Source organism: Eptesicus fuscus, chromosome 20, assembly GCF_027574615.1.
Source record: "Eptesicus fuscus isolate TK198812 chromosome 20, DD_ASM_mEF_20220401, whole genome shotgun sequence".
NCBI lineage: Eukaryota > Metazoa > Chordata > Mammalia > Chiroptera > Vespertilionidae > Eptesicus > Eptesicus fuscus.
Genome location: NC_072492.1, coordinates 36,376,124 through 36,399,687, shown reverse-complemented (window position 1 = coordinate 36,399,687; position 23,564 = coordinate 36,376,124). Strand labels below are relative to the sequence as shown.

General features: G+C 38.2%; 1 protein-coding gene across 4 annotated transcripts in view; it reads left to right on the top strand.

Annotated features, from left to right (window-relative positions):
- Positions 1–23,564, top strand: part of BRCA1 (BRCA1 DNA repair associated) — a 51,255-nt gene that overhangs the window by 3,903 nt on the left and 23,788 nt on the right. For 3 of the 4 annotated variants that reach the window (XM_054709483.1, XM_054709480.1, XM_054709484.1), the window contains exons 2-10: positions 2,392–2,445; positions 9,431–9,508; positions 10,862–10,950; positions 11,718–11,857; positions 13,504–13,609; positions 14,783–14,828; positions 16,301–16,377; positions 16,983–20,363; positions 20,731–20,819. In XM_054709483.1, the coding sequence (XP_054565458.1) occupies positions 2,392–2,445; positions 9,431–9,508; positions 10,862–10,950; positions 11,718–11,857; positions 13,504–13,609; positions 14,783–14,828; positions 16,301–16,377; positions 16,983–20,363; positions 20,731–20,819 (4,060 nt within the window). The remainder of the gene's footprint in view (positions 1–2,391; positions 2,446–9,430; positions 9,509–10,861; positions 10,951–11,717; positions 11,858–13,503; positions 13,610–14,782; positions 14,829–16,300; positions 16,378–16,982; positions 20,364–20,730; positions 20,820–23,564) is intronic. The other variant, XM_054709481.1, reaches the window with a different exon arrangement.

The window sequence follows — 23,564 nt, the reverse complement described above, 5'->3', positions numbered from 1 at the left end:
GGGTCATGTTTACTGATTGCCTTCTCCCTGCTTTACCCCTGTTTCCTATAAATTTCTTTTTTTCTATAAGTTTCTTCTGGTGTTTTTATTTTTATTATTTTTTATTTTTGGTGCCCTGACCAGGAATCAAACCTGGTATCCTTTAGTCTGCATGCCAATGCCCGATCCACTGAGCCAACCCGGCCAGGGCTGTTTTGTTGTTGTTGTTTTTTTAATGTTTATTGATTTCAGAGATAGGAAGGGAGAGAGAGAGGAGAAACATCAATGATGAGAGAGAATCATCATTCTGCTGCCTCTTGCACGCCTCCTACTAGGGATCAAGCTCACAACCTGGGCATGTGCCCTGATCAGGAATTGAACCCTGACCTCCTGGTTCATAGGTCAATGCTTAACCACTGAGCCACACCATCCTGGCTCCATTGATTTTATATATAGAGTGGAAGGGAGGGAGAGGGAGAGAAACAAATCAATGTGAGAGACATCAATTGTGGCTTGGTACTCTAACCACTGAACCAGGGCTCTTCTCAAATCCTAAATAATAAAAGTGTAATATGCTAAGAGTCCAACTGATAGGTTGACCATTCAGTTGACCGCTCAACCAGTTGCTATCATGCCCACTGACCACCAGGGGGAAGACGCTCAGACCTGTAAGTTAGCTTGCTGCTGGGATCCGGTGGATCAGGACTGGGCCAGAGGGCCAGACACGCCCTGGAGCCCTCCCGCGGTTCCTCCCTGGCCGGTTGGCCAACCTCCTACAGTCCCTCCCCGGCCAGCCAGCTCCAATTGGCCCCAGTCGGGGCCAGCCGGCCAACCTCCTGTGGTCCCTCCCCGGCTGGCTGGCCCCCATCAGCCCCCTTTGGGCCTGGGCGAGGTGGCACTGATAAGCCTTGATTGCCAGCCAGGCCAAGGGGCCCCACCTGTGTACGAATTCATGCACCAGGCCTCTAGTTTTTAATATTTGTCTAAAATTATTTCATTTTCTTTAGTTAGCTTATTACATCATTTTTACAAAGTAATCACAAAGCAAACATCATGTACCTTTTGAAGTGATGTAATAGAAGTACACAGTACCTAAAAGTGTTCTTGCCAAAAAATTGTTTTTGCCAAAAAATGGAACCTGAATTTGATCGAGCCTGTAGAGACTAGAGGAACATGTTAAATCACACAACATAGCGTTACAATCAGCAAAATCCAGAATGTGGGAAATTCTACAAGTCAAATGACCTAGTTTTTTGTTGTTGTTTTTTTAAATATATTTCATTGATTTTTTTTTTTTTTTTTTTTTTACAGAGAGGAAAGGAGAGGGATAGAGAGTTAGAAACATCGATGAGAGAGAAACACCGATCAGCTGCCTCCTGCACACTCCCCCACTGGACACGTGCCCGCAACCAAGGCACATGCCCTTGACCGGAATCAAACCTGGGACCCTTGAGTCCACAGGCCAACGCTCTATCCACTGAGCCAAACCGGCCAGGGCTCAAATGACCAAGTTTTTTAAATAAGTGATGGGGGTGGGGAGAGAAGGGAAAATATAGAATAAAAGAGACTTGAGACATATCAACCAGAGACAATGTGTGGATCTTGTTTGGATCCTGATTTACATAGATTCAATTAAACTTTTATGAGACAGTGAGGAAAATTACAACATTAATTATATATTAGGTGGTATCAAGGAAATTATTTTTTAGGAGTAATAATGGTTTCATGGTTATGCTAAAAAAGTCTTTCTCTTTTGAAAATATGTTCCAAAATATTTATACATGAAGTTATATGATGGCTGAGATTTATTTTCAAATAATCTGGGCTTTGGGTGGTTGTCAGCCATGGACAAAAATACTATTGGCTGTGAGTTGATAATTGTTGAAACTGGGTGGTACATGGAGGTCATTTTACTATTTCATTTGTGTAAATGCTTGAAATTTTCCATATGAAGAAATTAAAAAGGCAATCACATGCAAAAAAGAAGTGCTGTCCGGGAATCCAAAAGAAATACAAGAAGTTTTTGTCTTTGTGGAGCTTAAAGTCTAGTCAAAATATAGGATATGCACCCACTGATAGCTCTGAAAGTGTATCAGTGAAACCTACTACTAATTGATATGAAGTGATATCAACTAATCTTTTAAGTGCTATAGGTCATGTAGAATATTGAAAAAAGTAATATATATTCTGTTTTGATGTCTGAAAGCTCAGTGGGAATAAGGATCATATTCTCGGCTGTATTTTTGGCTCCTGGCACAGCAGACATTTAATAAGTATCTATTGAATGAACTTAAAACCTTACCTTGGCTTAGTTATAACCACTTAAAGTTGACTTCTAAGAATAAATATTTGTTTTTAAATAAATTATTGAACTGCATTTATTTTCTTTTTCTTTTTTCCCTACCCTTCTAGTCTGGAGTTGATCAAAGAGCCTGTTTCTACAAAATGTGACCACATATTTTGCAAGTAAGTTCGAATGTTTTATGTGGCTTCATTGTTACCTTTTGTGCTTATCCTTCGTAACAGAGGAAACACCCAAATTTAAAGAAGCTTTAGCTTCTTTAATTAAGTAAAAAAGAAAAATCCAACTCGATTTCATTCTGTCTCAGAGAATACACAGAAAGTCACCATGCGTTGGTTTTAGCCATAGTTCCTGGTAAAATATTGGCATATTTAGTGGGAAATCAACTCACTTTGAACAGCTGTTTGTTTTTTGTGTCCATGGGGAAAGCAGATTGCAAGCAATTGTGCAATAAACAAATTATGTTTCAACCTTGCCAGTTTCTCTTTTCTGTACATTCTGCATGTCCCACTTTTCCCCTTCTAAGATTCAGGTTTGCCTGCTTCATAATCCTTGTAAAGATAGGAAAGGATCTGATATCAGTTTATATTTGGCTAAAATTCATTCATACAATGATTCCAGTTACATTGCCCTTTGAAATGAAAATGCTTCTTTTCTTTTTAATCTTTATTGTTGAAAGTATTACATATGTTCCCCCTTTTCCCCCACATGAAAATGTTTCTTGGTGAAGAATTCCAGAAAAAGTTTGATAGGTAATTTGGTGGAACAAGGGGGTTTTTTCCTTTCCCTGATGTTAAGCTATGATTGAGACTTTTCCTGAATGCCAATTAATTAGTTTTTAAGTATTTTTTTTCTTTTTCAATTGACAAAACATGTCCCTTATAATGAGTTTAACTAGCACAAAAGGTTATATGATGCAAAGTATATTTACATCCTAATCTCAAATCCCTGCCTTCCTCTTTTCCCTTTCCAGAAACAACTACAATGATCAATTTCTTATATATCTTCTCGGGAATTTTTAAATTTTAAGAGTTTTAGCTTGGGATTTGTTGGTTTTCATGAATGTCCTAGAATTATATTCAATTTTAAGTTCAACTGTATTAAAAACTGGGCATTTGCAGTTTTGGGGAAAGGCAGTCAATAATTTTTATCAAATTCTTAGTGTGTTTCCATAACCTAAAAAATGTGAAAAGCATCTGGCATTAAGGATAATGAGGGCTGGCTGGAGCTGAGGGAAACCTGTTCACTTTGGAGGGACATCCTCTGAGCACTAGTCTGCCAGCTGGCTGGCTCCTTCCTTCTATATTCTGTATTCTTCCCATTCATCTGTCCTAACAAGGGTCTAGAGCCCATTTCCACTGTCTCTCACCCCTTTCTCATGTCACCCCACTGATCTAGATCTCTTCCCAACGGCTTCTTTCTGATTCCTCAGGCCCTTCTCCTTGTTCAGGTGCCAGGGCAGCTCAGCTTCCTTTCTCTGCCTCAGGGATTTTTAGTTTTGTGGCCTCTAGAGGGAAGCGTCTCAAACTATCTATAGTATAGGACCAGTTTCTTCATAGATTGATTCTTTTGTAAAACAAAATGTGAAAGTCCCAGTATTTAAAAGATTACAGATAGTTAAACATTCATTACTTTGAGAACTGGTGGAAGAAGGAAATTACAGATAGAGAAAATAATATGAGCAAAGGTATGCAGAAAAGAAAGTAGACTATGTCCAGAAAAAAGAAGCTTAACTTTCCATATTTGTTTACGAGTTGTGTGAGAAGAGGAAGGAGCCCCTTAAAGGGGAGATGACATTTGCAGGAGGAGGTGGACGGGATTGGAAATAGAAAATGACTGCAAGAGAAAGAAATAGTTGTTATTCATAAGCAGTGATGAAGGAAAAGTAGAATAATTCTACAGAAAGACTTTTGAGGTAGAGCAGGAGGAGTTGAGGTAGTTTTGAAAATATGTATATATTTTTTATTTCAGAGAGGAAGGGAGAGGGAGACAGATAGAAACATCAATGATGAGAGAGAATCACCAATTGATCACCCCCTGCATGGGATCGAGCCCACAACCTGGAGCACAGGTCCCGATTGGGAATCAAACTGTGACCCAGACCCACCCTACCCCCCGATTCACAGGATGAGGCTCAACCACTGAGCCACTGAGGTAGTTTGAGCTCAATGAAGTTGGAGGTAAAGACATCTGTTGAGATTGAAAGGGTTAAAGTTGGCAACTGGGGGAGAGTGAGAAAGGCTTGCAGCTCCTTATATGGAGAATATGATAAGCAGAAGAAGTAGCCATATTTTTAAGTACTATATTAGAATTAAAAGCATAGTATAATACTCATGTGACAGATCAACTTTTTCATGAAACCTCTTCTGTAATACCTTTACAATCTGAATAATGCCTTGATCTCTATGTCAGAAAACGGGGGAAAATACCCCAAGTATTAATTATATTTTCTCAGGGTAAACTATAATTGCTAATGATAAAATAGCTTCATTGACTGAGGTAAGCTTATAGTTCTGAAATCTTTCATGAGATATACAAAAGAGATAATAGTATCAGTCTAAAAAAAAATTACTTAAGTGATTCATGAATTGCCTTGCAATTTCCAAGAAACAAATGAATTGTGTGATACTGTTTGGAAGATCTAGGACCATATTGTCCAAAAATATATAATATGAAAAATAAGTGTAATTTAAATATTCTAGTAGCCATATTACTAAAAAGTTTTTAAATTATCCTATATAATAAAAGCTTGATATGCAAATTGTCCCCTTGGGTGGTCATTTGACTGGGAGTTGGACCGCTCGCTAAGATGTGCTCTGACCACCAGGGGTTGGCGCGGAACATGGTGGGCATTGGCGATGTGGTGCTGGCAGTGGGTGGGCCCTGAGGAGAGCAGGACTGCAGTGGAATGGTGGAGCAGGTGAGCGGGTGGCTCCAGGTCAAGGCAGGTGCGAGGGGGCGGGGTAATCACCCCGCAGACATTGACCAGTGGTGGCAATGGGGGGAGGGGCCGCCTGGCTCCCAGGCGCTGAGGGTGCCAGGCAGGCCCTGGCCGATCGCCCTGCAGGCAGGATGGTAGAGCAGGTGTGGGGGGCGGCACCAGGCCAAGGCAGGGTGCCAGGTGGGGCTGCGGGGCTCATGAGCTGAAACTGAGAAGCTGGGGGTGCGAGCTGGGGCCCGACCTCCGCAGGACCCCCCACCCCCAGGGACCACACCCGTGCACGAATTCATGTACCGGGCCTCTAGTAATATTATATATATATATTTTTAACCCAATTATGACCAAAATTTTACCATTTCAATATAAAATATATTAATGAGGTATTTATTTGACATTCGTTCTTAGTATTAAGTTTTCGAGAGCCTGTGTTTTTCCATACTTACAGTACATCTTTGTTCAGACTAGCTGCATTGCAACTGCTTAGTAGCCACATGTGTCCAGTGGCTGCTGTATTGGACAACACAGCTCTAGGAACTTACTACTCAAAGTGGGACTCATGAACTTGCAGTACCCATATCACATGGGAACTTTCTAGAATCTCAGCCCTACTCCTAACGTGCTCAGTCAGGATCTGCATTTTAACAAGATTCTTATACAAAGTCTGGGAAGCAGTGTTCTGGAATGATGACCTTCCTATACACTTATTTGGAGGATAGTAAGAGGGACCAGACCAGGGATGGCTGAGGTCTAAGGATCAGAAAGAACCAAGTAAGGCAAATCTTGGAGTCAGCTAAGTGAGGAAATACAGATAAGTGGTGAGTTCATATTAGGGAGGTTTGATGGCTAGATATATTACATCATAGTATCAGGGAATTTTGGAGTCTAGCAATGGTTTGATATGTCAGTGGTCCAGAAGTAGTCAAGAGATGGATATTCTAGCATATGCTAGTAGATCAAACATAGCGTCTCAGGAGTCTAGCAGCAGAAATAAGCAGAAGTTCAAAGTGGTGGTTATAAGGGAAGAAAAATATGGATACAGCCATAGGAGGCTAAGGGTTAGGGGTGAGACTTGTCCCTAGAAGACAAGAGCCTTGAACCATGGGGTTGCAGTACCAGGCAAGGAGCCTAGGCATACTCACCCAGATGAAGAGCTTAGGATAGATTCTTAATTGTTGAAACTAAAGTACAAACAAGAGGTTTGATCAAGAAAACAGAGCCTTATTATAGAAACTGACAAGGTTTGATGGGGCTACCGTAAGTGGATGCTAAGTTGTGGGTGCTCTCTGAACAATATTGGTCCATAATCTTAGTTCTGTTGACAGGCATCCAGGGCACCCAGTATAATCAAAGGTAGCCAACAGTCAGCCTACTTTCATTTTGCTTAGACTTAGAACTGTTAATTTATTGATTCCTGCCAGGATAGACTTAGACAGGTTAGATGAGTTTCCATAACATTGTTAAACTCCTCAGGATATAGATATGCTAAAAAATGAGTACTCTGAAAAGTCTCTCAAATTAGTTTGTAGCAGTGTGATTTTTACTGTTTTTCATCAGCTTTTTTTTTTTTTAAAGCTGTAGCTACCCTTCAGAAAACATACTGCATTTGCTTAAAAAAGTATTGCCTTTCCTTAAGCATTTAAAATCCAAGAAGCCCAAAACTTGTCTCAGATCTTTTTACTAAGCACCTCATGTAGAACATATATATGTCTTTATTTAATTAGTGTATCACATAGATTCCCCAGGACTCTAAAACAGAATCTAATAAATTCTGAGCCCTGAAAGATATGCCAATGTTCTGTTGAACTATCAATATTTTCCTTCGTTCAGTCTTTTTAAGTGATGTACAAGTTCATTTTCTCTTTTGAGTTAACGACTTTTATGCATGTGTTCTTTTTCTAGCATAAAGAAAGACTGGAAACCATATTTTGGTTTTTGTGCATTTACCTAGGCCCCCTGTGTTATTTATGTAATTATTGTACAGACTACAACACTCTAGCTTAGCTATTGTGTTCTGCAGTATTCTTTCTGTTCAGGGAATTCCCTCCCTACTCCCACTCAGAATTGTTTAATTGTACCATTTCCCAGTGTAATGCATTGATGCCTCCTAGAACTATTATGGTAGATTACAAGTAGTATTTACATCTTCTCAAGGAGTGTCCGCTATTCTGTGGCTCTTCAAAGGGTATTTACATACAATACAGGTAGCTTTTTGATATCACTTTTTCATAAACTGTGGAGTTATTGCCAGGTAAGGCATCTGTATTGGTGATTGTTTCTGCTTTTTGGCTTTAATGAGCAATGCTGCTATGTACATTTGTGTACAAGTTTAACATGGACTAGTGTTTTCATTTCTCCAGGGAAGAAATCTAAGAGTAGAATTGCAGACTCATATGGTAACTCTATGTTTAACATTTTGAGGAGCTGCCAAACTGTATTCCAAAGTGGTTGCATCGGTTTATATTTCCACCAGCAGTGAATGAGGATTTCAGTTTCTTCACATCTTCTCTAATACTTCTTACCTGTCTTTTTTATTTGCCCAGGCCATTCTAGAGGGTGTAAAGTGGTATCTCATTGTGGCTTTAATTTGCATTTTCATAATGACTATATTGAGCATCTTTTCATGTGCTTGTTGACTATTTGAATACCTCCTTTGGAGAAAATGTCTATTCAAATCCTTTACCTATTTTTTAATTGTGTTATTTCTCTATTTATTATTGAGTTATAAGAGGGTGTGTTTTTTAATACTAAACGAATAAAGATTTTTATTAGGCATTGTGAATTGCCTTCAATAGCCTTCAATACACCACACCACAACCCATCTACAATCAGTCAACCTCCTTTCACTAAATTTTTTATTGGAAAATTCTCAAGAACAAGCAATTTGTTTTCTGCTCAGAAGGTGGGGGGGGGGGGGGGCTGTTAAAGATCAAATGGATTTTTTTTGTTTTTCACAGAATTTCACATTTTGCTAATATGAAGGCATAAAACAGCAACAAAGAACAGTAATACATACAGCAGTGAATACACCAGGGTAATGTTGATATTCAAAACAGCTAGATAAAAGAAAAAAAAACAGCTAGATAATTTTGGGGTGTTTTGGAATAAATGATCAGTCAATGACTAAGCAGAGTTAACATCTTTTATAGAACTACTACTGATTATAATCATTTTTGTTTTGCAAATGGGCACATACTGGTAAGAATGGAAGAAAGGACAATAACATGCATAATATTAACTACACACTTTAAAAATTATGAACCATGCAGAAGTTTAGCTAAAGTAGTAGCCCTAATGGTCTACATTTGATTCAAAACCATCGATCGAATTGTAAGAGTTTTTTGTATATTCTAGATACAGGTCACTTAATGGATATATATGATTTGCAAATATTTTCTCCCATTCTGTGGATTGTCCTTTCCCTTTCTTCATGGTATTGTAGCACAAAAGTTCCTAAGTTTGATGTAGTCCAGTGTATCTAGTTTTTCCTTTGGTTGCTTGTGCTTTTGGTGTTTGTTTGTTTATTTAACCCAAGGTCATAAAAATTTAGTTTTTAGTTCTTACATTTAGTTCTGTGATCCATTTTGAGTTATTTGTGTGTGTGTGTGTTGTATGAGGTAGGAGTCTAGCTTCAAATTTTGCATGTGGATATTTAGTTGTCCCGGCACTGTTTGTTGATAAGACTATTCTTTTTCCACTTAATTGTCTTGATGCCATTGTTGAAAATCAGTTGACCATATATGAATAGGTTTTTCCCTGTACTCTCAATTCTGTTCCATCCATGTATATGTCTGTCTTTATGCCAGTACCACACTGTCTTGATTACTGTAGCCTTATAGTGAGGTGCTGAGATTTTTCAGCTAATTATAATAATTTTACTTGAACTATTTACCATTTATGTTTGATTATGCAGGATGAAATAATTATTATTAAATATTCCATATTAACTCTTTAGTAAGTTTTATTAGATCATAACAGTAGGCCATATGCATGTAAGTTTAGTTTTCATAGATCATTGCTTGGTAGTTTAGTTTTCTGCTTAGGCAACATCTAAAAACAATTAAAGAAAGTCATTGATTGTAATTCACCTGCCATTAACTTTAAAATTGTTCTTAATGTTGTGAGATTATTTTTTTCATGGCTATTTGCCCTTTGAATATTCTCTCTATAAAAAAGTAACTTTAATTATTCTTATTCTTTATAATTTGTAGATTTTGTATGCTGAAACTTCTCAACCAGAAGAAAGGGCCGTCACAGTGTCCTTTGTGTAAGAATGATATAACCAAAAGGTATATAATTGGGTAGTGATGGGAGGCTGGAAAAAGTAGAAATTCCTACTATTATAGCTGTTCCTATCAAACCATTCCTCAGTAGAAAAATGTATAAAAGGGTGTGGTTAGCTGACAAAATAAATTATTTTCCTGAAAGTTTTATGGTACCTTATTCGGTGTTAGCAATTAGCAACATGCATTTTTCTAATGCTTCTGAATGGTGTAAGAACTTGCAGTCTTATCTAAAGTAGGAGTGTACCACCTGCCCCTGTTGTCTCCTGATCCTTTTATTTTTCTTCTTGTACACTTAATTTCTACTTAATTATTTACATACAATCCTATATAATAATCCTATATAATAAAAGGGCTAGTATGCAAATAGACCGAACGGTGGAACAACCAGTCGCTATGACATGTGCTGACCACCAGAGGGCACACAGGGAACATGGCGGATGTCGGCTGCGGTGGGATGGTGGAGCAGGTGAGCAGGGGTGCCAGACCAAGGTGGGGTGCCGGTCACTGTCATCGGGGCGAGCCTCTGGTGGTTACTGAAAATTCTTTGCTCCCACATGCCACAGTCCCACCCAGCGCTCACACCTGCTGCCAGCACTGGCCCCTCTTGCACCCGCTGCTGGCGCCTGGCACTGGCCCCGATCACTCGGTGCCATTAGCGGGGGCAAGCAGTGGCTGCATGCCCCAATTGTCCCTCAGGGTTTCTCTATCTCCCCTTGCTCCTGTGCCCACCGCAGCCTTGCAGCCCACAGTTTCTTTCTAGGTGCATGAATTTGTGCACTGGGCCTCTAGAGTATTTCTATATTGTGTATCCCTCTGGTTGGGATTTAAGTTCTGTTAGGGCACTGGCTTTGTCTATCTCAGTCAACACGACTTTTCCAGTGTTTGGCATATAGTAGTCACTCAGATATTTAAAGGAAAATGAAAACTTTCCTAAATCAGAATCTTTCTTTGGACATTGTCATCTGTTTGTGCTTTCCAAATATTGTAAACATCATTTGACAGAAATCCCTGATAACTAGAAGTGGGATGTTAAGTGGATGGGGCTCAGATGTTAAGAATAGTAAGTTCTCAATGCAGTGGATTTATATTTACTGTGGATTCATAGTTCTATTTTAGATAGTTACAGGCTTTTGTTAGATTTGAATTGCAAAAAAGAAAATATTACAAAAATAATCAGTACTGATGTCAGTGATGTTTTGATTATGTGATGTCACTAATAGCTCTGTTCTTTGAATACAGTTTTTCAACTTTTGCTGCATCTTTTTTTAGTATTGTATATGTCTTTCCTTATTTTAAAAGTCCTTAAAAAGTTGATAATTACTTTGTAAGTATGTCTCTCAAATGATTTAATTTCAGAAGCCTACAAGAAAGTACAAGATTTAGTCAACTTGTTGAAGAGCTATTGAAAATCATTCATGCTTTTGAACTTGATACAGGATTGCCATGTAAGTGTTGTATAGCCCCAGGGGCCAATGTTCAAGTGGCTGTCATTAAAACTCAGGAGGAGCCCTAGCCAATTATGGTCAAGGGCATGTACCTCCATTGTAGGCTCTGCTCCATCCCCAGCCCTGGTTGGGGTTTGGGGAGGAGGCAACCAATCTGTGTCTCTCTCACATCATGTTTCTCTCTCTCTCTGTGTCTCTCCCTCTCCATTCCACTCTCTAAAAATCCATTGAAAAATACGCTTGGGTGAAGATTAACAAAAAATAAAAAACTCTGAAGGAGGTTTACACAGTTTTCTATAAATAGGTGATAAGACCTTTTGGTCTAGTTTAATTTTAGCCCTTTACCTGTAATCTATTTGTTAAATCATTCCCACTGGTCTCACACCTTATTTTATCCATCCCAAGATGCACGTTTTTTCACATAAATTGGAGACAATTTGTCATCAGTGGTGTGTCATTGTTTAATTGTGTGCTTTCTTTCTTAGTGATATAGAAAATAATGGTGCTTCTTACATTATTGGTATCTTAGATTCACTGAGCTTTGATTAATAGGCAAATTTGTTAGTATTGGTGGGGGCAGGCAGTAGAAATAACTTTGACGGTCTGTGTGTTTGTTTCGCAGGAGTAGAATTTCCAAAGTTTTATTTTAAAAAATTATAGGTAGCCTTTGCTGCATTGTCTTAATATATAACAAAGAGCATACACAGGATTTCTCTTGGTTCTTTGATGGTAATTATAAAAATAATGTTTTCCCTTGTAATTCACAGTTACAAACAGTTACAACTTTTCAAAAAAGGAAAATAACTCTCCTGAGCATCTACATGAGGAAGTTTCTATGATAGAAAGTTTGGGCTTCCGAAACCGTGCCGTAAGACTTCGACAGAGTGAACCTGAAAATCCTACCTTGGTAAAGCCATTTTCATTTATTCTGGTAAAATCTTTTCACTGAGTATTGTGAATTAGTGAATGTGCTAGATGCTCATGGATTTATATAAAAACTCGGTAAACAAGGGAAGATGGTAAATTAAGTGGTTGGACAACTGTTCTAATGAACAAGAGTTAGAATTGTTGAGAGAAGGTCTGTGTATCTAGTGTGATCAGGAGAGACCTTACAGGCCCTTTCCCCTGCATTAGTGCTTTATCCATCCCCATGCTTGTCTAAAATAGCCACAAGGTCACTGATGGTTTTCAGCTTGCTAGTTTTTATAATAACCATCTTATGGCAATTCTCCAGGCATGAGGAAGTGTATTTATTTTATTTCCTCTGAAAAATCGCCTGAAAAGAAAATCAGTTTTAACATTTGAAAATCGCTTCATTCAACAATAAAAATAAATTAAGAAAAGAAGAGAAAATTGCTTCAACTTAAAAGGTGTAATTGTAAAAAAAAAAAAAAAAATGGCGATGATTTACTCTGTTGTTACACATATGTGAATGAATAATGGAGATCTCAAAAACAATAGTTCCTTCGCTACCAACATTCATTTTTCAGTAGATGTTGAAGGATTCAAAAAGAAGAAGGAAAACTTCATTGGAATAATGTTGGGTTTTTAAATAGTCTTTCTTATACTGAATGATCTAAGGATTGATTGCAAGGTTATTATTGTTTTTATTTATCTTTTTTAAAATTTTATTTTAGGGGGGTGGGGGACAATGGGGGAGATGAGAACACATATGTAATACCTTAATCAATAAAGAAATAAATAATTAAAAAATGTATTTTATCTTAGTTGCCAACCCTGTTATCAGATGTGCAGATGTTATTAGAAATGTATACCAAATGAACCTTATTTCCTTTCTATATTATATTGTACTATTATATAAAGTATTAGCTTCAAAATATACTTTTTTAAAGTATATTTTTATTGATTTCAGGGAGAGAAAGATAGAAACATCAATGATGAGAGAGAATCATTGATTTGCTGCCTCCTGCAGACTCCTACTGGGGATTGAGCCCACAACCCAGGCACGTGCCCTTGACCAGAATCGAACCCAGGACCCTTCAGTCTGCAGGCCAACGCTCTATCCACTGAGCCAAACCAGCTAGGGCAAAATATGCTTTTCTTATACTTCAAAAAATTTACTCAGATAATACATACTCTGTTTAGAAAAATTTTTTTTGTTTTTAATATATTTTATTGATTTTTACAGAGAGGAAGGGAGAGGGATAGAGAGTTAGAAACATCGATGAGATAAACATCGATCAGCTGCCTCCTGAATACCCCCTACTGAGGATGTGCCTGCAACCAAGGTACATGCCCTTGACTGGAATCGAACCTGGGACCCTTCAGTACACAGGCTGATGCTCTAGCCACTGAGTCAAACCGGTCAGGGCCTGTTTAGAAAAATTTAAAACAACAGAGGAAAAAATATTCAAACTACTAGAACATAACTCATATATATTTTTTAACAATTTTATCTTTTAAAATATATTTTTATTGATTTCAGAGAGGAAGGGAGAGGGAGAGAGAGATGGAAACATGGCCTCAAGTTTCTCTTCAAGGAAAAAAGCAAAGAATTGGCCAGTAATTAGTTCATCATGTTTTACTGCTTAGCAGGAAACCAGACTTGGTGCCCAACTCTCTAACCTTGGAATTGTGAGATCACGGAGGAAAAAGCAGAAGGTACAATCCCAGAAAAAGTCTGTCTACATTGAATTGGGTAAGAGTCTCAGATTTTTCAAGTTTAGAACAGTAGTTGTTAGTCTTTTTTAAAAAAATGTATTTTTATTGATTTCAGAAAGGAAGGGAGAGGGAGATAGATAGAAACATCAATGATGAGAGAGAATCATTGATTGGCTGCCTCTTGCATGCCCCCTACTGGGGGATTGAGCCTGCAGCCTGGGCATGTGCCCTGGCCCAGAATGTAACCATGTGTGCCTGGTTCCTAGATTGACGATCAACCATTGAGCCACACTGGCCAGGCTCACGTCATTTCTTTATAACTTGGATGAGATGCCAAAGGAATGTAACTCCCATTCATATCCATTAGTCTACGGTAAAATTGGTTTTGTTATATGTCATTTTGCTTGAAGTCACAGAACCATTTTGATGTTAAGTGAGGACTTACTATACTTTGGAAAAATGGGAAGTAGGAACAAGAAGGAACATGATGGGCTGGCTATGGCATTTGGAAGAATCCAAGATAAATTATACTAGACTAGAAAGACTTTTAAGAAGAGCTGAGCTCAGTTCAGCCAGTTTTCTCTAATTGTCTTGTTGTTTAGAATATATTCATAATTGGAAAGAGTGACCCTTCTTTGGGCTCCCAAGCACCGCCATATGTTTACCTTAGCACGTACCAGATTCTCTTGAAATTACTTGTATGTCTTTTCCTCTTGTAAAATCATAAGTTCCTAGACTTGTGACTTTTTATTTTGATTATTTTTGTGACACAACAGTGTCATATCACAAAAAAGAAAAATTGTAATAGCAACTATTTAGGAGCACTTAGTATAGTCCAGGCACTGTTGTACTTCACTTATAAAATTCATGTAAGAGCCCTGACAAACCCCTGTAGTTGTTACTATTATTATGTTTATTTTACAGATGAGGAAATTTAAGGCAAAGACAGGTTAAGAAATTTGGCCAAGGTAGTGAAGCTACTCAGTGGCAGAGCCATGATTCAAACCTAGGAATTCAGGCTTCAGAGCCTGTGCTTACAATTGCTTCTCTGTATTTCCTGGCATATGTATCATTGTACCTACCATATAGTGGGTGCTTAGTAAATATTTCTTGAATGAGTATCTATTTTGCAAAAAGTACATTTTTTTTTAGTTTAACCCTTTCAATAAAAATTCTTTTATTGTTTTGTTTTTTGGGGAACTATTTTTAGGATCTGATTCTTCTGAAGATGCGGCCAATAAAGCAAGTTATTACAGGTGAGTCAAAGGGAGCCTTTGTCTATTAAGCTGGCATTTTTGTGTTTAGTTAATATTAAGGATTGGTATTTTTTTAGGTTACAGCTATGACATTGGAATAGACCATATATTTTAATATCCTTTTTTAAAAATATGATTTTATTTATTTCAGAGAAGAAGGGAGAGGAAGAGATAGAAACATCAATGATGAGAGAGAATCATTGATCAGCTGCCTCCTGGATGCCCCCTACTGGGGATCGAACCCACAACCTGGGCTTGTGCCCTGACCAGGAATCGAACTGTGACATCCTGGTTCTTAGGTCAATGCTCAGCCATTGAGCCACACCAGCTAGGCTAATATTACTTTTTATTTTATTTTATTTTATTTTATTTTATTTATTTTATTTTATTTATTTTATTTTATTTTATTTTATTTTTTATTTATTTTATTTATTTTATTGATTTGAGGGAGGGAGAGAGAGAAACACTGATTTGTCATTCCACTTATTTATGCTTTCATTGGTTGCTTCTTGTATTTGCCCTGACCAGAGATCAAACCTGCAACCTTAGCATATTAGGACAATACTCTACCCAACTGAGCTACCCAGCCAGGGCCCTTGTTTGTTTGATTTTTTAGTAGAGTCCAAAAGAATTTAAAATAACAACTCTGCACAAAATAATACCCAGCGGATGGTTCTGCTCTATTCTAGCTTAGTTCCTCATGTACAGTAGTGTTGACACAGTGGTAATTATGGCTGATGAAAATATTAGATGATTCCATTTTTCTTTCCTTTCTCTGTTTCTTAATTCCATCTATCCCTCAAACTTTATGTAAATTATACAATAATCTACAAGCAGCCCCCAACTGTGTTACATGGCAAATTGCTTTCCTTAGGAATTATTGCTTCACCTTAAGATCTGTGATGCTTTGTCTGAACTACAGTGATGTCATTGCCAATCAGATTTTGTTTGCAAGTGATTTTTTTCTAATCTCTCAATTGAGAGGAAGTGGTTTTAAGCTTGAAAAGAAGCACAGAAGGCTGAGCAGCAGAATGCTGCATTCTTTGCATACTATTGGGAAGTCTGTTCATCCCAGTGCTCGTTTTGTTTATATATCTTTGCTCCTGCAGTCTCATTATGATATCCTTTTAAGTTTTGTGGGGTTTGTGGTGTGTTTTTTTGTTTGTTTGTTTGTTTGTTTTTGGTTGTTTTGCTTTACTGTCTTTTGGTTATTGTTTGTATTTAAATGGACTGTCATTTAAATTTTGGTTCTCATTTGCATATCCATAAAGCAATATTCTGCACTCCTGCTCTGGTTTTTTGTGACTGTGTGTTGGTCTTTGATCTTTTCATTTTGACTAGAAGTTATTAAAGGAGAGAGTAGATTTGGCCACCCTACCTAAAGGTGCTAAAATACTTGATGTTGTTCATTTGACAACTCTTTGAGTATGTAACTAGTGTTTCTCATTAAGGCTTTTGTCTTTTCCCTCTAGAGTGAGAGATCATGAACGGTTACAAATCACTCCTCAAGGAGCCAGGGCTGAAGCCAGAGTAAATCCTGCAAAAAAGGGTAATGGCAAGTCTTCCCAACATAACAGGCACTGAAGAGAGAATGGGTAGATACAGTACTATAATTACATTATTCTGAAGATCATTTGGGACATTTATAATTCACAACATCTCTTGGCACAGTTAGAATATCATTCTTTCTCAGATGTTATGGTACAGCCTGATCTATTTCAGTGGACTAGACTGATGTGATTGTAATAGCATCCTTCATAACTGGTTGTTGCCTTTTACTTTAAATTTATGTGTTTATATTTCACCTTTTGTATACTGGTATTTAAATATAGGGGGTATGAGTCTGAAGATAGAACAGAGCACAGTATGTCTGATGCATAAAGTCTGCTTTTAATTCACTGTTACAGGTTAGGGAAATAGGAGGTGTGGTTTATGAGTAGGGAGAATTCTGAAATTAAAATTTTAATTATTTTGAGTGGAGTTAATGAGAATAAAAGGAATTACATGAAAGAGTGTGAGCTATAACTTTAGTATACTTGGTTGTTTAAAAGGATAGTTTCTCTAAAAATAGCCAAATGTTTCAAGTTGTTTAAGCACGTATTTTTTCATGATAATTTCATTTTTAAATCATCCATTGTTTTTATATACTTTCAGCTGCTTGTGAGTTTTCTGGGGACATAACAAATATTGAACATCGTCAATCCAGTAATAAAGATTTGACCACTACTGAGAAGCATTCAGCTGAGAAGCATACAGAAAAGTATCAGGGAACTTCTGTTTCAAACTCGCATGTGGAGCCATGTGGCACAGATACTCATGCCAGCTCATTACAGCATGAGAACAGCAGTTTACTACTCACTAAAGACAGAATGGATGTAGAAAAGGCTGAATTCTGTAATAAAAGCAAGCAGCCTGGCTTAGCAAGGAGCCAGCAGAGCAGATGGGCTGAAAGTAAAGAAACATGTAATGATAGGCAGACTCCCAGCACAGAGGAAAGGGTAATTCTGAATGCTGATCCTCTGAATGGGAGAAAAGAACTTCCACGCTCTGACCATCCTAGAGATTCCCAAGATGTGCCTTGGATAACACGGAGCAGTAGCATACAGAAAGTTAATGAGTGGTTTTCCAAACGTGATGAAATACTAACTTCTGATGGCTCACATAATGGGAAGCCTGAGTCAAATGTTGAAGTAGCTGGTGAAGTGGAAGTTCCAGATGAAGTAGATGGGTATTCTGGTTCTCCAGGGAAAAGAAACTTAATGGCCCCTGATCCTCGTGGTGCTTTAATGTGTGAAAGTGTTCACTCCAAACCAGTAGAAAGTAATATTGAAGATAAAATATTTGGGAAGACCTATCGGAGGAAGGCAAGCCTCCCTAACTTGAGCCACATAACTGAAAATCTAATTATAGGAGCATCTGCTATAGAACCTCAGATAACACAAGAGTGTCCCCTCAAAAATAAACTAAAGCGTAAAAGGAGACGTACATCGGGCCTTCATCCTGAGGATTTTATCAAGAAAGTAGATTTGGCAGTTGTTCAAAAGACTCCTGAAGAGATAATTGAGGGAACTGCCCGAAGAGAACAGAATGGTCATGAGATGAATATTACTAATAATGGTCATGAGAATGAAACAAAAGGCAATTATGTTCAGAAAGAGAAAAATGCTAACCTAACAGAATCATTGGAAAAAGCATCTGCTTTCACAACTGAAGCTGAACCTATCAGCAGCAGCATAAGCAATATGGAACTAGAATTAAATGTCCACAGTTCAAAAGCACCTAAGAAGAATAGGCTGAAGAGGAAGTCCTCTACCAGGCATATTTGTGCACTTGAACTAGTAGTCAATAGAAATCCAAGCCCGTCTAACAATATTGAACTACAAATCGATAGTTGTTCTAGCAGTGAAGAGGTGAAGGAAAAGAATTCTGACCAAATACCAGTCAGACACAGAAAGAAGCTTCAACTCCTGGAAGGTAAAGAACCTGCAACTGGAGCCAAGAAGAGTAATAAGTCAGATGAACAAATAAATAAAAAACTTGCCAGTGATGGTTTTCTAGAACTAAACTTAACAAACATACCGGGTGTTTTTACTAATGGTTCAAGTTCTAATAAACTTCAAGAATTTGTCGATCCTAACCTACAAAGAGAAGAAACAGAACAGAACCTAGGAACAGTTCAAATGTCTGATAGTACCAAAGACCTCAAAGATCTGATATTAAGTGGAGGAAGAAGTGTGCAAACTGATAGATCTACGGAGAGTACCAATATTGTATTGGTACCTGAAACTGATTATAGCACCCAGGATAGTCTTTCATTATTGGAACCTGACACCCCAGGGAAGGCAAAAACAATTCCAAATCAGTGTGGGGATCTGTGTGCAGCAATTAAAAATCCTAAAGAACTTATTTGTGGTGGTTCTAAAGATACTAGAAATGACAGAGAGGGCTTTAAGGATCTATTGAGATGTGAAGTTAACCACACTCAGGAGACAAGCACAGAATTGGAAGAGAGTGAACTTGATACACAGTATTTACAGAATACATTCAAGGTTTCAAAGCGCCAGTCATTTGCTCTGTTTTCAAATCCAGAAAAGGAATATGCAACAGTCTACGCTCACTCCCAGTCTTTAAGGAAACAAAGTCCAAAAGTCACTCTTGAATGTGGACAAAAAGAAGAAAATCAGGGAAAGAAAGAATCTAAAATCAAGGATGTACAGGCAGTTCACACAACTGGAGGCTTTCCTGTGGTTTGTGAGAAAGACAAAAAGCCAGGAGAGGATGCCAAATACAGCGTAAAAGGAACCTCTAGGCGTTGTCAGTCCTCTCAGTTCAGAGGCAACGAAACTGAACTCACTATTGCAGATAAACATGGAATTTCACAAAACCCATATCATATACCATCCATTTCTCCCATCAGGTCATTTGTTAAAACTGTAAGTAAGAAAAACCTGTCAGAGGAAACGTTTGAGGAACATTCAGTGTCACCTGAAAGAGCAATGGGAAATGAGAACATTCAGAGTACAGTGAGCCCAATTAGCCTAAGTAACATTAGAGAAAGCGCTTTTAAAGCAAGCAGCTCAAGCAGCACTAATGAAGGAGGCTCTAGTATCAATGAAGTAGGTTCCAGTGGTGAAAACATTCATGCAGAACTAGCTATAAACAAAGGATCAAAATTAAATGCTGTGCTCAGATTAGGTCTCCTGCAACCCGAAGTCTATAAGCCAAGCCTTCCTATAAGTAATTGTAAACATCCTGAAATTAAAAGGCAAGGAGACAACGAAGCAGTAGTTCAGGCTGTTAATGCAGATTTCCCTCCATGTCAAATTTCAGATAACCTAGAACAACCTATGGAAAGGAGTCCTGTTTCTCAGGTTTGTTCTGAGACACCGGATGACTTGTTAACTGATGATGAAATAAAGGAGAATAGCGGCTTTGATGAAAGTGGCGTTAAGGAAAGATCTGCTGTTTTTAGCAAAGGTGTTCAGAAAGAAGAATTCAGAAGGAGCCCTAGCCCCTTAGCCCATACACATTTGACTCGGGGTCGCCAAAGAAGGGCCAGGAAATTAGAGTCCTCAGAAGAGGACATGTCTAGTGAGGATGAAGAGCTTCCTTGCTTCCAACATTTATTATTTGGTAAAGGAACCAAAATATCTTCTCCATCTACCAGACATAACAGTGTTGCCACAGAGAGTCAGTCTACTAAAACAGAGGAGAACCTGGTATCATTAAAGAGTAGCTTAAATCACTGCAGTAACCAGGTAATGTCGACAAAAGCATCCCAGGAACACCTTAGTGAGGAAGCAAGATATTCTAGAAGCTTATTTTCCTCACAGCGCAGTGCATCAGAGGACTTGACCGCTAATACAAACACCCAGGATCCTTTCTTGATGTTTGATCCTCCTTCCCAGCAAATGAGGTGTCATTCTGAAAACCAGGAAGTTCTGAGTGACAAGGAATTGATTTCAGACGATGACGAAAGGGAAACCGGCCTGGCAGAGGAAAATCAAGGAGAGCAGAGTGCGGATTCAGACTTAGGTATTTTATGGAAATGAGCTAAATGTTTTTGCCTTTGGGGGAGCACACTATGAGTTTCGAAGTACAATTAAAGTAGCTGCTTTTTAAGCTTTAAGCATGTTCCTCCTAAGGTACTTTTCTTTAGAAGTCCTTCACCTCGCTGGGACATCTCTATTTGAATGAGATTTAGTGCCCTAGTTGTTGGTGGACTTGCTTCTGATTTTCATTGTTATTTCTAGAAGAAATCAGGTGTCTCAAAACAAGGAGTGTAATCATTTTGTGTGACATGAAAGTTATATTTGTCCTGCCAATGGGAAGAAACATATAGCAAATTACAGTATTTGCTGTCTGTTCTTACATTTGAATCTCTATTTTTATTATCATTTAGATGAAGCAGCATTTGAATATGAGAGTGAAACAAACCTCTCTGAAGACTTTTCAGGGCTGTCCTCCCAGAGCGATATTTTAACAACTCAGGTAAAAAGCATGTGTGGATGTATGTGTGGTGTCTTGTGCATTCAGTAGTATGCATCCTGCATTCTTGCGTTGGCTTTAATCATCCCTTAGAATCAGTGGTATAACAGTTGTATGTGGTACCTTGCCTCCTCAAATTAGATTGAAATCGCCTGGCTAGAACTCATGCAGGAACTCATGCTACCTTTTATTTCATACGTACTCACATATATACCACCGAACTCTCTGCAGAACACTAAATACTGAATTTAATGAATAAGCTAAATGATCAAAACCCATGTTTCATATAGCAAAAACATGAAAGCACTATTGTATCAAAGGAGGGTTATGTATTCCACTTTGGTCTGCTGATGCATTAGGAGTATAAATGAAGTAGTGAGGGATCTTTCAAAGGAGACATTTAAACTGGGCCTTGAAAGATGAGAAGAATTTCTCCAGGTGGAAAAGAAGGGAGGCAGCAACGCAGGCAAATGCACAAAGGCATAAAATGCCGAGGAAGCACAAATTTGTCCTGTGCAACTAGAAAACAGGGCATATGGGTGGTTTGGGGGAGAATTAAGAGATAAGAGGGTATAAAAGGCCTTCTGAATATCTCTTCTTAGGAATTTGGACTTTATCCTGAGGGCTATAATGGGTAATAATTATTTAGCTTTCAGAAAGTGTTACCTTATTTGAGCAGTGGTATACCACCACAGCCATTATGGAAGAAAGAGGCAAGATAAACATGCATTTAAGGAACTTCCACAGTAATGTAGCTGTCTGTATTAAAAGCTGCCCTAAACGGTTTGGCTCAGTGGATAGAGCGTCGGCCTGCGGACTTAAAGGTCCCAGGTTTGATTCCGGTCAATGGCATGTACCTTGGTTGTGGGCACATCCCCAGTAGGGGGTGTGCAGGAGGCAGCTGATCGATGTTTCTCTCACATTGATGTTTCTAACTCGCTATCCCTCTCTCTTCCTCTCTGTTGTAAAAAATCAATAATATATATATATATATTTTTTAAAAGTAGACATCAGGAAGCATTTGAGATCTTGCTTCCCAGCAACTGTTGTCAGTTTGGTTCAAATAAAATCTTATGAATACCCAAGAAAATAAAAAATAAAAGTAGAGATCAGAGTAGCATAGTGGGAAATAGAAAATTAGGGCTAATTTAAGAAACACTTAAGAATTAGAATCAAGAAAACTTAGTAACCAATTTGGTTTTGGTCTCCCAAATGTATCTGTCCGATTGCCTATAGGGGAATTGTCTAAGTTATAAAGTAATTCCTTTGGGAAAACCTAAAGGAAACTTAAGTTAACTAATTCTCCCATTACTATTTTTTCTGATTTTCTAACCTGTTTAATGGCCACATAGAGGTTAGATGTGATGGTCATGACAGTAACATCTAGTACAGCTTCTGAAGCTTACGGATATCTGATTCCATTGCAAATTTACTTAGGCAAGCCCTTCTTGATCAGTAATGGAACTACTCACAAGCACCACGTGGTGGCAATGGCGCTACTGCGGACATTGGCAGCGAAACAGTATCAGGGTAGCACTGGAACCCTTTGTGAAGCTGGGAATACATTTTCTGGTCGTAAAAACCTGAAAATTACTCAGTGTAGCGGGAGAAAGTAGATGTCTAGTTTTTAGTGGTGGGCAAAGTCATTTTTAAGGATGAGAAGAAGAAATAGAGGATGAAACAATCTATTTCCCCAGGGTTTGCTGGCAACCATTGTTCCTTCTAAAAGTAATGAAGAAAGGTATATTTTGTAAATCTCCTTAATTATGAAATAATTTGCTTATCAAAAACCTTAGACTCAAGAAAGAAGAAAACAGCAAAAGAAAGAAAGAAAAAGAAGAAAGAAAACCCTTAGACTTAGGAAATTTCTTTTTTTTTTTTAATTAATGTTTTTATTTTAGCCTTAGAAGGTGTTTTTTTTTTAAGTCATTGATTTTAGAGAAAGAGAAACATCCATTTGTTGCTCCACTTATTTTATGCATCCATTGGTTGATTCTTGTATGTGCCCTGACCAGGGATCGAACCCACAACCTTGGTGTATCCGGATAATGCACTAACCAATTGTGCTACCCAGCTACACATTGCTTTCTTCTTCTTTTTTTTTTTTTAATCCTCACCCGAGGATACTTTTTCCATTGCTTTTTAAAGAGCATGGAAGGGAGAGGGAGAAACATCAATGTGAGAGACACATCAATTGGTTGCCTCCCACAAGAGCCTGAACCTGGCCAGGGATCAAACCTATAGTCCAGGTACATGCCCTTGACTGGGTATCAGATCTGTGACCCGTCGGTGCTTGGTGATGCTCTAACCTGAGAACACTAGCCAGGGCACAGATTTCTTTTTGAAGTGGAGAAATAACCATCATGAGCCCCATAAGCAGAGAAGACCCTTATCTTGAGTTGAAAACAAGAACTGTCCTGACAGGCTTTACTAGTGCTGTTTCTGTCGGCTCCTTCCCTCTAACAGGTCCTTCTCTGTGACGTTCTCTAGGGACCCTGTCCCCATCTAGAATGGCAGCACCATGCAGACTATATTCCCAGCACTAGGACAGTGTCTGACATATAATAGATGGTCAACAAATAGTTGTTGAGTGAGCAAATAGATAAATTAATGAATTAGCTCTTTGTTCTTTCTGTTAGAAATTAAATGTTCAAAGAATCCCAGAAAAAAGAAGTGTCCTCGCACGCCAGAAATCAGACATTTTTATATGGGCTAATCTATATTTCTTATGAGTCCCACAATACTAAG